Genomic DNA, 13,268 nt, shown 5'->3' on the forward strand with positions numbered 1-13,268 from the left:
TTCCGTTTACAGCTCGATTGACTTTCAAGTGTACAAATAATATGGCTGGGTATGGAGCTTGCATTATGGGTGTTGAAGAGGCCATCAATCTCAGAATTAAGTATCTTGACGTCTATGGAGATTCGGCTTTAGTTGTGAATCAGATCAAAGGTGAATGGGAGACGAATCAACCTGGTTTGATACCATACAGAGATTATGCGAGGAGAACTTCGACTTTATTTACAAAGTTTGATTTTCATCATATCCCTCGAGATGAAAACTGGATGGCAGATGCTCTTGTAACATTGGCTTCAATGATTGTAGTGAAGTTTATGAATGAAGTTCCTAATTTGACTGTGATGCGTCTTGATAGGCCAGCTCATGTGTTTTCTATTGAAGAGATCAAAGATGAAAAGTCGTGGTATTTTGATATCAAGTGTTTCCTCCAAAGCCGGATTTACCCATCTGTGGCATCTTTGAAAGATAAGAAGACTTTGAGGAGATTATTTGGCAACTTCTACATAAATGATGATGTGCTATACAAGAAAAACATCGATATGGTTTTGCTCAGATGCATGGATAGACACGAAGCAGACTTATTGATGATTGAAGTCCATGAAGGTTCCTTTGGTACTCATTCCAATGGATATGCTATGGCAAAGAAGATGTTGGGAGCAGGTTACTATTGGCTGACAATGGAATCTGACTGTTGCAAGCTTGTGAAGAAATGCCACAAGTGTCAGATATATGCAGATAAGATTCATGTTCCTCCGACACTATTGAACGTCATTTCCTCTCCATGGCCCTTCTCCATGTGGGGAATTGATATGATTGGCATGATTGAGCCAAAGCTTCGAATGAACATCGTTTCATTCTAGTGGCTATTGACTATTTCATAAAGTGGGTTGAAGCGGAATCATATGCAAATGTAACCAAGCAAGTTGTTGTGAGGTTTATCAAGAATCAGATTATATGCCGGTATGGTGTGTCAAGTAAGATCATTACTGATAATGGATCTAACTTGAACAATAATATGGTTGAAGCTCTTTGTAACGACTTCAAGATTGCACATCATAATTCTTCTCCCTACAGGCCTAAGATGAATGGGGTTGTTGAAGTTGCAAATAAGAACATCAAGAAGATTATTCAGAAGATGGTTGTGACATATAAATATCGGCATGAGATGCTCCCATTTGCTTTGCATGGGTACCGTACATCCGTTCGCACTTCAACAGGAGCAACCCCTTTCTCACTTGTTTATAAAATGGAAGTTGTGCTCCCAGTAGAGGTGGAGATCCCATCATTGCGTGTCTTGATGGAAGCCAAGTTGAATGAGGCTAAATGGTGTCAGACCATGTATGATCAGTTGAATTTGATTGAAGAGAAGAGATTGACTGCCATGTGTCATGGTCAGTTATATCAGTAGAGAATGAAAAAGGATTTTGATAAGAAGGTCAGGCCTCGTATATTCAGAAAAGGTGACCTTGTGCTCAAGAAGATCATATCTTTTAAACCAGATGCTAGGGGCAAATGGACTCCTAATTATGAAGGCCCATATGTTGTCAAGAGAGCCTTTTCAGGTGGTGCTTTGATTCTTACAACTATGGATGGTGAAGAGTTCACTCGTCCTGTGAATTCCGATGCAGTCAAGAAATACTTCACCTAAAAAGAAAAGAACAATTCGCTAAGTTGAAAACCCGAAAGGGTGGCTTAGCCAAAAATGAGCTTCTCGGTGGATTGAAAACCTGAAAGGGCAATCCAGGCAAAAATTAGAGACATAAAATAGAAGAATTTATCCTGGTAAATTGAGTACCCCACCTTGGGGAAATTTATGCAAAAATTAGGGATTATGGCAAGTAACTGCATCCTGTTGATCTTTAGTTTTTGAAAACATTTTTTAGCAAGACATTTGGTTCTGATTCGTCATTCTAAATTAAAACCAAGAGCACAGTGGAAATTGAAGTTGGTAGAAGGATTAGTGATCATTGTATTCAATGTAGCCCTTTTCCATGTAAATTATCATTCTTCAACATTTGTAAAGATTTATGGAGTCTTGTCATTTACAGGCTATCATTCTATTAAATAAAGTTGAGCTTTTTATCCAATTGTTTCTACTCTTATTTATCTTTCAACCAAATAGAATTAAATTTTATGATGATCATTTTGAAATTGAATTTAAAAAAATCAAAATCATTTTTTTTCTTAAAATAATAAAGCAATTACTTTAAAAGAGCAATCGGTTTCAACAAGAAATATCAATCGCAGTCTGAGAACAAGTAAGTCTTAGAAGTGCAAAACATTGTTGGTTTTTCCCCAAGCAGTTGGTTTCAACAATTCAGTTTCCCCAGCCGAGTTTTGAGATCGCCTCCCTAACAGAGTTGTAGGCGCGTATTCTCAACGGTTTGCATAGATTCAGTACAGATTTTTGTTTCCCCTCAGGTCACCGACGAAGTTATCCCTGATCCCTGTTAGCACTGATCCTTGAGCAATATTTCGTGGTCTTCTGCGAGGTTGTCTCCCATTTGATATGATCATTGACCTAAAATTCTCCGCAGAGTTGATGATGCAGATCCTCAACAGGTTTTCTCTTTTTCCCCAGTCAGGGTCGAGCCTTTGAGATGGATGGTTTATGTATATCCCCAATTCTTTTTTTCCAGTCGATGCCTCCATCCTGTCTAGATTAGCCGAGTGTTGTATCGATGATTCGTGCCATTGAAATTTGTATCCTTTGTGATTGTATTGGCAGCATAATCATCATATATATATATATACATATACATATACATTCATATATTTCATTATTACATCATTTCACTTTTTATTCATCATTTTTATGGTCCTCTGCTAGGGTGATATTATTTCCCACGCAGATTTGGTGCGTTTGTCCTCCCTCAACTGTATAGTGTCATCCCCTTAAGTAGAAAGAATTTAACCTTTCTCATTCTCCACTGAGTTATTTCCTCGTGGATGATTATTTTTTCAGTTTCCTCCGTAATCGATTATCTAGATGGAACCACTCCCCTTGAGTTATATCCTCATCAGGTCAAGTCGTTGATTGACCGCTTCTTTCTAGCTCTTACCTAGATCGATGCTTTTGGTCCTCTGAGACTCTATTACCCAATAATTGGTAATATTCTTCTCAATTTGCGAGTACTTTACTCTTACCAAATACCCGGTAACAGTGATCTACTTCCTCTTGTTTTCCCCCATCGGATTTGTTTTACGTTTCCCCAGGTAGTTTATCCTTGATATGTTCATCTTAACCGATGACGAATGTTCCCTTTGCGGTCTTCTTCCCAGTAGCCGGTAGTTATAAATCTTGCTTTCCCTTGAGGAGTCTATCCTTGATATGTTCATCTTAACCGATAACGGATATTCTCTTTTCGGTATTCTATCCAGTAACTGATAGATGTAATTCCTATTTCTCCCCCCAGAGTCTATCCTTGATATGTTCATCCTAACCGATGATGGATATTCTCTCTTTCGGTATTCTATCTAGTAATTGATAGATGTGATTCCTACTTTTCCCCCGACAGTCTATCCTTGATATGTTCGTCTTAGTCGATGACGGATATTCTTCCCTTTGAGTCTATCCTTGATATGTTCACCTTAACCAGTGACGGATATTCTCTTTCTTTGGTCTTCTGCCCAATAACCGGTAGTTGTTAATCCTATTTGGCTTTTCTCCAGCAGGTTATTCTTACCCAGTAACTGGTAATGAATACACCTCCTGTTGCCCTCAGCGAGTCATCCTTGATATGTTTACCCTAACCGGTGACGGATGTCCTCTTCGTCAGATTATGTTATCCTCCTACCCGGTAACCGGTAATGGATAATATATTTCTCTTACTCCTGCGTTGAAGTTCATTTCTTCCCCAGTTGAGTTTAAATGCGTATTTCCTCAGTGAAATCGTCGTCCCCTGTTTGGATTGAGTATTTCAGTTTTGTCCTGATTTACCCGTTTCCCCTGCATATTTTCCCATTTATCTCCGGATGAGTCTTTCCATTGATTTATTTTCATGGAATCTATCGTATCCCCCCAGCAGTTTTAAGTCGTATCCTGGCCTACGCATAACTTTTTATCCCCATAGTCTCTATCTCCCCAGTGAGTTTTCCTTATCGAATGCATTATGCTCCTGTGGACTTTCGGCTTCTCCGGATTCTTTTCCTTTGTGGCCATATTTTCCCCACGTATATTATTTTTAACATTCATATCTTATGCATTATGAGGTCTCTTAGGGACCAAAATTTGTTTCTATGTTGTTATTTAAGTCCATTCTACTGAGTCGATGCAAAGATTTTAACCTTCGCCTCCTCATCTAGAATGTCCTTAAATAGAGGCAGCTGTAAGACCCCAATTTTGACCCTAAAATCCCTCATGCTATCTCATCATATACATTGGCATTGAGATCACACCTTGGCATCCTCCTTACCCCTCATTCATTGGGTTTGCATTGGGAGAGATCATCAAACACATTTGATTGTATCATACTTCATTTTTTATTATTTACAAACCAAAATACCAAAAATATGTCAATGTATAGTTTGTTGCTTTTGTAGATAGTGTGCATGCTCACCTATGCTCTATCAAGCTCATATCTAGGGTTTAAGACCCTCAATGCAAGGAGAACAATCAAGAAATGGATCACATTGGCTCTAATCATCATATATGGATCCTCATGATCTTCACATAATATTTTGATCAAGAAATAATCAAGAGTTTGGAGTTTTTTTGCCTTGGAGTACCATGGATGTTTGGGGTGCTAATACCTTCCCATGGAGTACCATGGATGTTTAGGGTGTTAATACCTTCCCCTTGCATAACCGACTTCCTTACCCAACATATCTCTTTCCCCCGGGTTTTATCGATGTTTTCTCTTCCCTTTGGGTATAAATAAAGTTCAATGGCGACTCTGTTGTATGTTCGAGCGTGCGATACGTTCGGGTATATTTCCGCTAGCTTCAGTCTCACTTAAAAAATTCACGGGTTTGAAAATTTATCATGCATGCTCTATAGTTGTATGTGCATAACTTATGGATTAATGATGTGTATCTCCTTAAATCGTTTGCAACTTCTCCCTTGTTAACTCATGTCCTTTTCTCCTTGGAACTTGATTTAGTTGCTTGTTGTTCCTTGCAAAATATCTTCTGCTTTTTTCTTTTCACAATATTTTCTTTTTCTTATATTTTATCCTTTGGTTTTTATCTCTTGGATTTTGTTGGTCTTTTTCTATTTAAATTGGCATTCTTCTTCTCATTTTATATCTCATCTCAAAAACTCATTTATCTGTGTTTTTCAAAACCTTCCTCCTGAATCCTTTGTCTCAACCTTATATGACTTCTAAATCTAACCTTGGCCTGAGAAACCAATTGGTTGTCATCAATGAAAGGATTGTCAACCTTGAAGATATAAGTGCCTCAGGAAATTATCTTCAAAGTTGTGTTTCTAAACAAGGTTGGGATGGCTACTCCAAAAGGATCTTTGGTCACACATGCTCAAGTTTGATCAAAGAATTATGGATTAAAGCTTCTGATGATAAGCTTATCATCCTCTCAGAAGCTTCTGATGTACATTTCATCATCACCTCAGCCACTTCTGCTTATACAGATGACTGTGAAGTTGATGGAGTTACCCCAGATGCTCTTGTTTTGAAACAAATTCAGTGTATTCTTAAGGATGTCTCTGATCTATTGAAGATATCTAATCTTTGTTCTCGAAAAAGGGTAGTTTGGAATCATCTTCTGATGTCAAACCGCTTGAGAACTTATATTTAATGGAATTTGATGAAACAGATCTCCCGCTTCTTCTCAACACAGATATTGAAGATTTATCCTCTTCATGTTTTAAATGTGAATGAAATTTTATTTAATATATGGAAAAGAATTTGATATCTAACATCGGGATAATGCAAATTCTTCTAATGTCCAGCTTCAGGATCTGTCTTCTGTTTCACTTCGACAGGCAGCGTGTCCTTAAGTTTCTCTTTTGTGCATTTATTTTATTTTTGTTTGGATTCTTTAGATATGATATTTATGATATTATTATTAATTTTATTTTGTATGACTTGTAAAGCATCTTCAATCAATGGATATATTGAAAGTTTTTATGTCAAAAGAATTCGTTTGTTTAGTCTTCTTTGTTTTATTTTGTCTCTGATACTTCTTCATTAGTTTCTTCTGTAAGAAAATAATTATGATTAAAAGGATAGTATGCAAAACTTAAAAAGGAAAAAGAACTTCATTGAACTAAAAGAATGATTATAAAAAGATGTGTATAACATTAATCCTAATCATCCCTAGATTTCCAAGCGTGGAAAAAGTTTCCCTAATCTAAATCCAATTATTCTTCTTCATCTGAATTGAAATGAATCACTTCTCTTAATCTTCTTCTTCTCTTGGACTTCTTCTTCTTCCTAATCTTCTTATGTGGCTTCAGTGCATGAGGAAGAGAGGTTGAAGGAATTTCTTCAGAGGGTCTGATCTCACAATCAGAAGTTGCCTCAGGGACTATAGGAGCCTCTGAAACAATGGGAGTAGTAGATTGGTCAGAAATTGTATTCATCTTGAACCGGGTGTACATTAAGTGAATGTGGATCTGTGATTTGACTTGGACAAGTTGTGTGCTTTGATAACAAAAACTTATGAAGATCAAACACTTTGCGTGTTTCAATTTCTGATCTTTGAAATTCTCAAAGTCAATCACTAATTAAGCATACCATACTGGATCATAAATACTTCTTGGAAACTGAAACAGTGGTGATTTACCATAAGAAGTAAATAATTTCTTTGGATTAAATGTTTTTTCATTCAGATTCTTAAAAAGGCTTTAAACTATTTTAAAATGTCTTCTTCTTTTGAAAAAATATTTTTAATCCTTTAAATTGGTTTTTAATTATTTCAAATTTTTCAGTGTTTTAAACTCTTTCAATTCTGTGCATTTTAAATTGTTTTAAATTTCATTTTATTTTTCTCAATTTTATTTTTTTTCTTTTTATTTAAAAATCTTGTTGACAATGACAAAGGGAGAGAAAATACATGGAGTATTTGAGAAGAGATTGAAGCATCAGAACCTGAACAAAGCAGTTTCTGCCAAAACAACTTATGAGTTATATGCTCTAAGTTATTTATATTTTTGAGTAACTTATCTTACTGGACTTAAATGATAAATTTAATTAAAAAAGACACAACTTATGGAAAGCTTACAAACCTTGCCTTAATGAACTGTCAGACTAAAGGAGAAGCTTAAAACCTCAACCTATGGTCTGTCAAACTCAATGGGAGCTTACAAATCTCAGATCCTAATGTTAGAATTTGTTGATTAAAATTATAAGATTCAATTAACATAGATAAGGATTTAAGGGGAGCTTACAAACCTCATCTTAATGGACTATCCGACTTAAGGGGAGCTTACGAACCTCACCTTAATGGACTGTCTAACTTAGGGGGAGCTTACAAACCTCAGACTTTGATGTTAGACTATATTAATTAAATCATCAACCATTATTCTTAAATACATTTGTTTGTCATCGTCAAAAAGGGGGAGATTATTGGAATAAGATTTGTTCATACCCTTAAATTTTTTTGATGATAACAAAGTATTTAAAGAACAATATGGTTTACTAGCATTTTGTTTAAATATGCAGGATCACAAGCATAGAGCTAATCCTGATTAGTAGCATATGTTGAGAAGCAACATTTTCCTAATTCTGATTGATAAGAATCTGAAGTGATTCATCAGCATCTTAAGGCATCATACTCTAAAGGTTATGACTCTGATCTCAAGACTCAACTTTTGATGACATCTAATCTCCTGAAAGGCTAAAAAGCATCTATCAGTACACTGTATAAAAGGAGTTTTGTCTATATCAAGTCATCAACTCTGAAAGTGTTCATCCAGATTAGTTCTGATCAAGACACTGATAAAGGCAAGACTCATAACCTGTGAACTCAAGATTATGAAGTCTCATTTCAACCAGGTTCTGAAGAAATACTTTAACTTTTGGTCATGCTTTAGCTAATTCTATAAAAAGCCTATAATTCAAGAAGTTAAGTATAAATATTACAATGACTCAAATCGAGCTTCAACAAACGTCTACAAGAAGTCTCCGGTCAGAATTTATCTAAATAAGATCATGTGACAATGATACACTACTTTATGTCTAATCAAGCAAAAAGTAACATTGTCAGGATCTTATCTCTTCAATTGTTCTGAACTCTACTCTGCTCCTCTCAACGTCTTTATGCTAGCTGGATTTATAGTTCACTTTATGTACTCTAGCTAAAGACCTTCAATGGCTACTTGTACCATGGGTAGTTTCAATCTTCATCGGGTCTATTCTCATCATTTATATAAGAAGAAGATTGAAGACATTCACAAGAGGATGAATGAGGGTTGAAGAATACATGATTGTGTTCACAAAATTGTGATACCAGTTCACAAAATGGGTTGAGAGAGAGATTGTGTTACATAGAAAACACATGTGAAAGAAACACATACAAAATGAGAAATATAACTAGAAGGGTTAAGTGTGTAAGAGTAGAGTGAAACATATTCACATATGACTTGAAGAAAGAATATGTGAATATGATCAAGAAGATCAACAGAACAGAAAGGCACAACATAGAAGAAAATATGTGCTAGAGAAGAAGAATGAAACTTCATTCTTCTACACTTAGGAGCGATTAATTTGTATTATGCTCAAGAGTATAAAAAATTTGTGTATCTGCTTAACTAATAATCGCACATATAAACACACAGTTAATACTAGACTATCTTGTTAAGAGAATCTGAAGACTCTAGCCTTTGTGCTTAGAGTAAATCTCTTTCTGATGATTGAGCATTGAAGTCTCATGCTTGAAGGCAGAGCAAGGAAGTCTCGATCAGTGTGATTGAGCATTAAAGTCTCATGCTTTAGGGTAGAGCAGGAAGTCTCTTTCTAGTTAAATTGAGCAAGAAGTCTCTTTCTGTGAAATTGAGCAGGAAGTTCTGAACATATTGTTTAGGCAAGGAAGTCTCTTGCTTGAGGCTTAAGCAGAAGTCTCTTTCTAGTTTCATTGAGCAAAATGTAATAAGTTGATTATAGTAAAAAATCTCTTGTGATGCAAGGGGACTGGACTACTCTCGGATTGAGAGGAAACATGATATATTGTTTGTCTCTTTATTTACTTCTACTTTTATATTCTGTTGTGCAATCAGACTCTGGTATGGTTCAGACTCTTACTTGGATTAGAATCTGAGCTTGACATCTTAGATTTTGAAACAAGTTTAAGAAAAAAAAGTGAACTTTCACATACACAATCCAACCCCCACCCCCTTTTTGTGTATATTTATCTCACCTTCAATATGAAGCATTGACATACTTTTCATATGTCATGAAATAAATTTACTATCGAATACAAAAGTTGACACTTGACATGAGAATGTTGGAAGGGATTTGAAAGCTTAACAAATAAAACACAACAATAAAAACAAAATGTTTTAATACACATAAATTAACATGTTTCACATCTCAAACACACATAAAAATTATTTTGTAACAACACTAGAATGAAATTTATTGAAAAAGAAACATAAAAGATAAAAAAAAAAAAATGCAAACTAACTAAGAGAACATGAACACGAATAAGGCAACCATAACCTATAATAATGATGGTGATGAGAGAAACAGCGGCGGCGGACAGTCAGAGCAACAATTTGGTGAGAGCAAAATTTTTATGACTTATAGTTTCTATTTTTTATGTTTGGAGTTTGATTTTGACTACATAATTTGTTCAAAGAAAAGAAGTTTAAAAAAAGATAGAGAAGTGTTGGACCGATACAAAATATAAACTTAATAATGAGCTAAATAAAAGATTAAATAGGTATTTATAGCCATCGGTTCGATTCATCGATTTGGTGGCTCCAAAAAATAAAATCGAGAACCGAACCAAATCATCTCAATTTTAATTAGTTTGATTCGATTTTTGAACCGAACAAAAAACAATCGATTTTTTTTAATTTGGTTTGATTTAAATTATCGGTTTCATTAATTTTGTCTGATCCAAGGTGTAAATGGAAGGTCTAAAAGTACCTAGAAAACACTCTAATAAGCAGTGATTTAGTATGGAAAAGTGATAAAAAAAATTGTAAATCACTCAAACAATACATAACATACATGATCACAACAAGGTTTTCACTAAACTATGCAAAGCAATTAAGCAAAATTGCACAACAGATTTACAAATCACATACATGGGTGACTCCAAAATGATGCACGTGCATTCTTGCCTCTCTCAACAGGAAGGAGCATGTTGATTCAAGAACTTGCAAATTCCCGGTACCAGTCGCAACTGCGTTATTCCAACTTGGGTAGTACTCTAGAGATCACATTAATTATTGATCAAAGAATGTGTCTTCCAAACATCAACACATCATGTCATACAAATTGAAATTATTGAGGACTAAAATGCATGTCTGTACTCGCCATTCTGTCAGTTCCTACCAGTGATATCCTGTCATCATAGACATAAACGCTTCCAAATGCATCTGTGCCAGGAGGACATTCAAGCGCGGCTTCAAAAACTCTATGGTGTACCCCATGAGAATCAATGGAGTACCCACCTTTATGATCATGTCCAGCAAGAATGACCTTAACACATTTGTATCTGTGTATCAAATTCATCACTTCATCACAATTCCACAACAGCGCCTCCTCGGATGTAGCACAAGGATCTAGAGGCAGATGGGAAGAGACAACCACCTTCTGTTTCAATTTGGTTGCATTCTGGAGAACACCATCTAGCCAATCCATTTGTTCCTTTCCAATGCCTCCATTAAACATAAGAAACCTTCTTTCAAGCCCCTTCAAGTTTGTTGGACTGTTCTTATCTTCATTTGGATTCTTCTCTCTTAGCAATTTCAAGGCCTCCAATGTTTTTGGATGATCTCGAGACCACCCAATGGCACTGATGTCATAGCTATCCAGAACTACAAATCTATATTCCGGAACTGGTGAGAAATCATAGTAAGCACAACCATCAAGGGTTTGGATCTTCAATAATGGAAGTAACTTGCTTCGAGGAAGATTGTACAGACAGTGATTTCCAATCATATGATACACAGGTCCCCTGAACATTTCAAATTCATCCACAACTTTCTTTACAGCATCAATAGATTGATCTTTGGGACAAAACCCATCAACAATATCGCCAAAATTAATCACAAACTTATGCTTCTGATGAGCATTCCATTCTTTAACTGCTCTCTGCAAAATAAGAATACTATGCTTATAATACCGTGGAACACCAAGGAATGAGCGACCATCAGGAATGTCGGCATATTGGACGTCAGAAATCAATCCAAATGAAAAAAGAGGCTGTGCAGTGGCAACCCCGGGCACCATGGCGTCTCTCTCTATGAGCACGTACTATACAAACAACATTTAAAACATCAGCAAAGTAGTACTTAATACTTTCCAAACACAATCTAAAGAAAAACTAACAGAACCCAATCATTTCATTCTCAACCTCGGAACACATATCCAGAGATAGATAAGGGATTAAGGAAGAAAATACAGAGAACTAACAAACAAACTGAGGGGTAGTTAACTTGGCCTCTATTTGAATTATCTAAGTCCTGGCATTTTCTCATCAGAAAGTAGTTTCCTTTTACTGCATAACAGCCTACTTGGGGCCAAGTGCATCAATCTGAGCTAGTCAAATGCAATTTCCATTTCGGCATGTTTTTCCAATTTGTACAAATCAAATATAAACATAGGTAATATAATTAGAAGTTTGATATACTAGAGAGTAAGTTCTTGAGAATCATTTTCCATTTTCAGGCATGAGGATGAAAGAACTTATAAACACAAAACATTGGCATTCAGTGAAATTAAGAATAAGGATTTTTTTGAGGGGTGAGGAGCTGAACCTGTTAAGGACACCCCTACGGCTGCTAGTAAGACATTAGCTAGGGGAGTTTTGGAGCGAGTTTAGGAACTTACAATGTGTTCTGAGGAAGATAGACGAAAGGCAACTGCGAAAGACTAAGGTGATGAAAACATAGATATGCTGTTCAATTTAAAGATGACAAAATCACCATTAAACAATTCTTGATAAATCTTTACCTTGGATTCTACATCCTATCTCATCATAAATTTTGTTTTATCTACATATCAATGGTATCATTAGCACACACAGACACGGAGTTAAATTAAAAAGAGGAATTTATTAAATTAAAATTAATTTTCCTTTACCCTAAAGTAACTAAGCTATCCAAACCAAATCTACATGTAAACAACACAACCGACATATTTACAAACACATTGTAAATTTCCATGATAAATTGGTCTCTCCTAACTCTAATGTTTTCAACTAGATGGATTTAGCTTCATGGATCAAACAATATAGCTGGGTGAAGTAGGTTAGACAATAAAACAAACAGTTAGCCTTCAAAATAAATATAATTACAGTTATGTGAAAAGGGAATAGGGAAATCAATTTGGCAAACAAAAATGAAAGAATTTATAACAGTTCATGACAGGAAAAGGAGAAGCATAGATGTACCGGTCTGAGTTTCTGGTAGTTGTAGTAGTAGGAATCAGCGAGAGAAAGAGAACGGGGGTTCTGGATTGTGAGACCTTAATTAACAGGAATGAAATTGGGGGTGGTTAAAGGTAGTTGTCGGAGACATGTTACGACCGATCATGTGTAAATTTACCGGAAGGTGGTTGGTTGAATTTATGATTTGGATTCCATGACATAAACACAACCATGTGGTAGCTTTTTTGAATGGCTGGGTTTATATCATATAGTTTTTATTTTTTATATTTTTTATGAGATAATTCATTTGTAAGATTCATTGAATATTACTAGTCTTAAAAATGAATAATCAATTTTAAAAAGAAATTGTTTGGTATAAAAAAGATTAGAGGAAGTATTTGAATCCATTTATCTTTTAAAAGAGAGTTAATTCTCTTAAGTCAACTATTAAAGACACATATTATAAACTTTGATATTTTACTTTTTTTTTTTTTTTAATATGAATCTAAAACTCTGTAGTTGAATCCATGAATATAAGTGTTTATGGTGTGTGTTTTGAATTCGTTGGAAGATAAAAAGTCACTTGATTCAAAGATAAAAGGGGTGATGCAGTGACGATATAAATTTATTTTACAATGTCAACCAATGACGATCATACATTCGTCAAGTCAGATTGAAAATTTTAAATTATTTGTATGACATGACAAAATGATATATTTATGTTGGATGACCGTGTAAAACTTTTTTACATGTGTCAGAGAATCGTCATT

At 35.2% G+C, this 13,268-nt stretch overlaps 1 protein-coding gene across 1 annotated transcript; it reads right to left on the reverse strand.

Moving 5' to 3' along the window:
* Positions 1 to 10,075: 10,075 nt before the first annotated feature.
* Positions 10,076 to 12,773, reverse strand: LOC127083725 (manganese-dependent ADP-ribose/CDP-alcohol diphosphatase). The gene is made up of 2 exons (XM_051024057.1): positions 12,523 to 12,773; positions 10,076 to 11,384 (listed from the first exon to the last, which is right to left on the reverse strand). The coding sequence occupies exon 2, from the start codon at positions 11,358 to 11,360 to the stop codon at positions 10,410 to 10,412; it is 951 nt and encodes a 316-aa protein (XP_050880014.1). The 5' UTR covers positions 11,361 to 11,384; positions 12,523 to 12,773; the 3' UTR covers positions 10,076 to 10,409.
* Between the last annotated feature and the right edge of the window lie 495 nt (positions 12,774 to 13,268).

This window comes from Lathyrus oleraceus, chromosome 5 (genome assembly GCF_024323335.1).
Source record: "Lathyrus oleraceus cultivar Zhongwan6 chromosome 5, CAAS_Psat_ZW6_1.0, whole genome shotgun sequence".
NCBI lineage: Eukaryota > Viridiplantae > Streptophyta > Magnoliopsida > Fabales > Fabaceae > Lathyrus > Lathyrus oleraceus.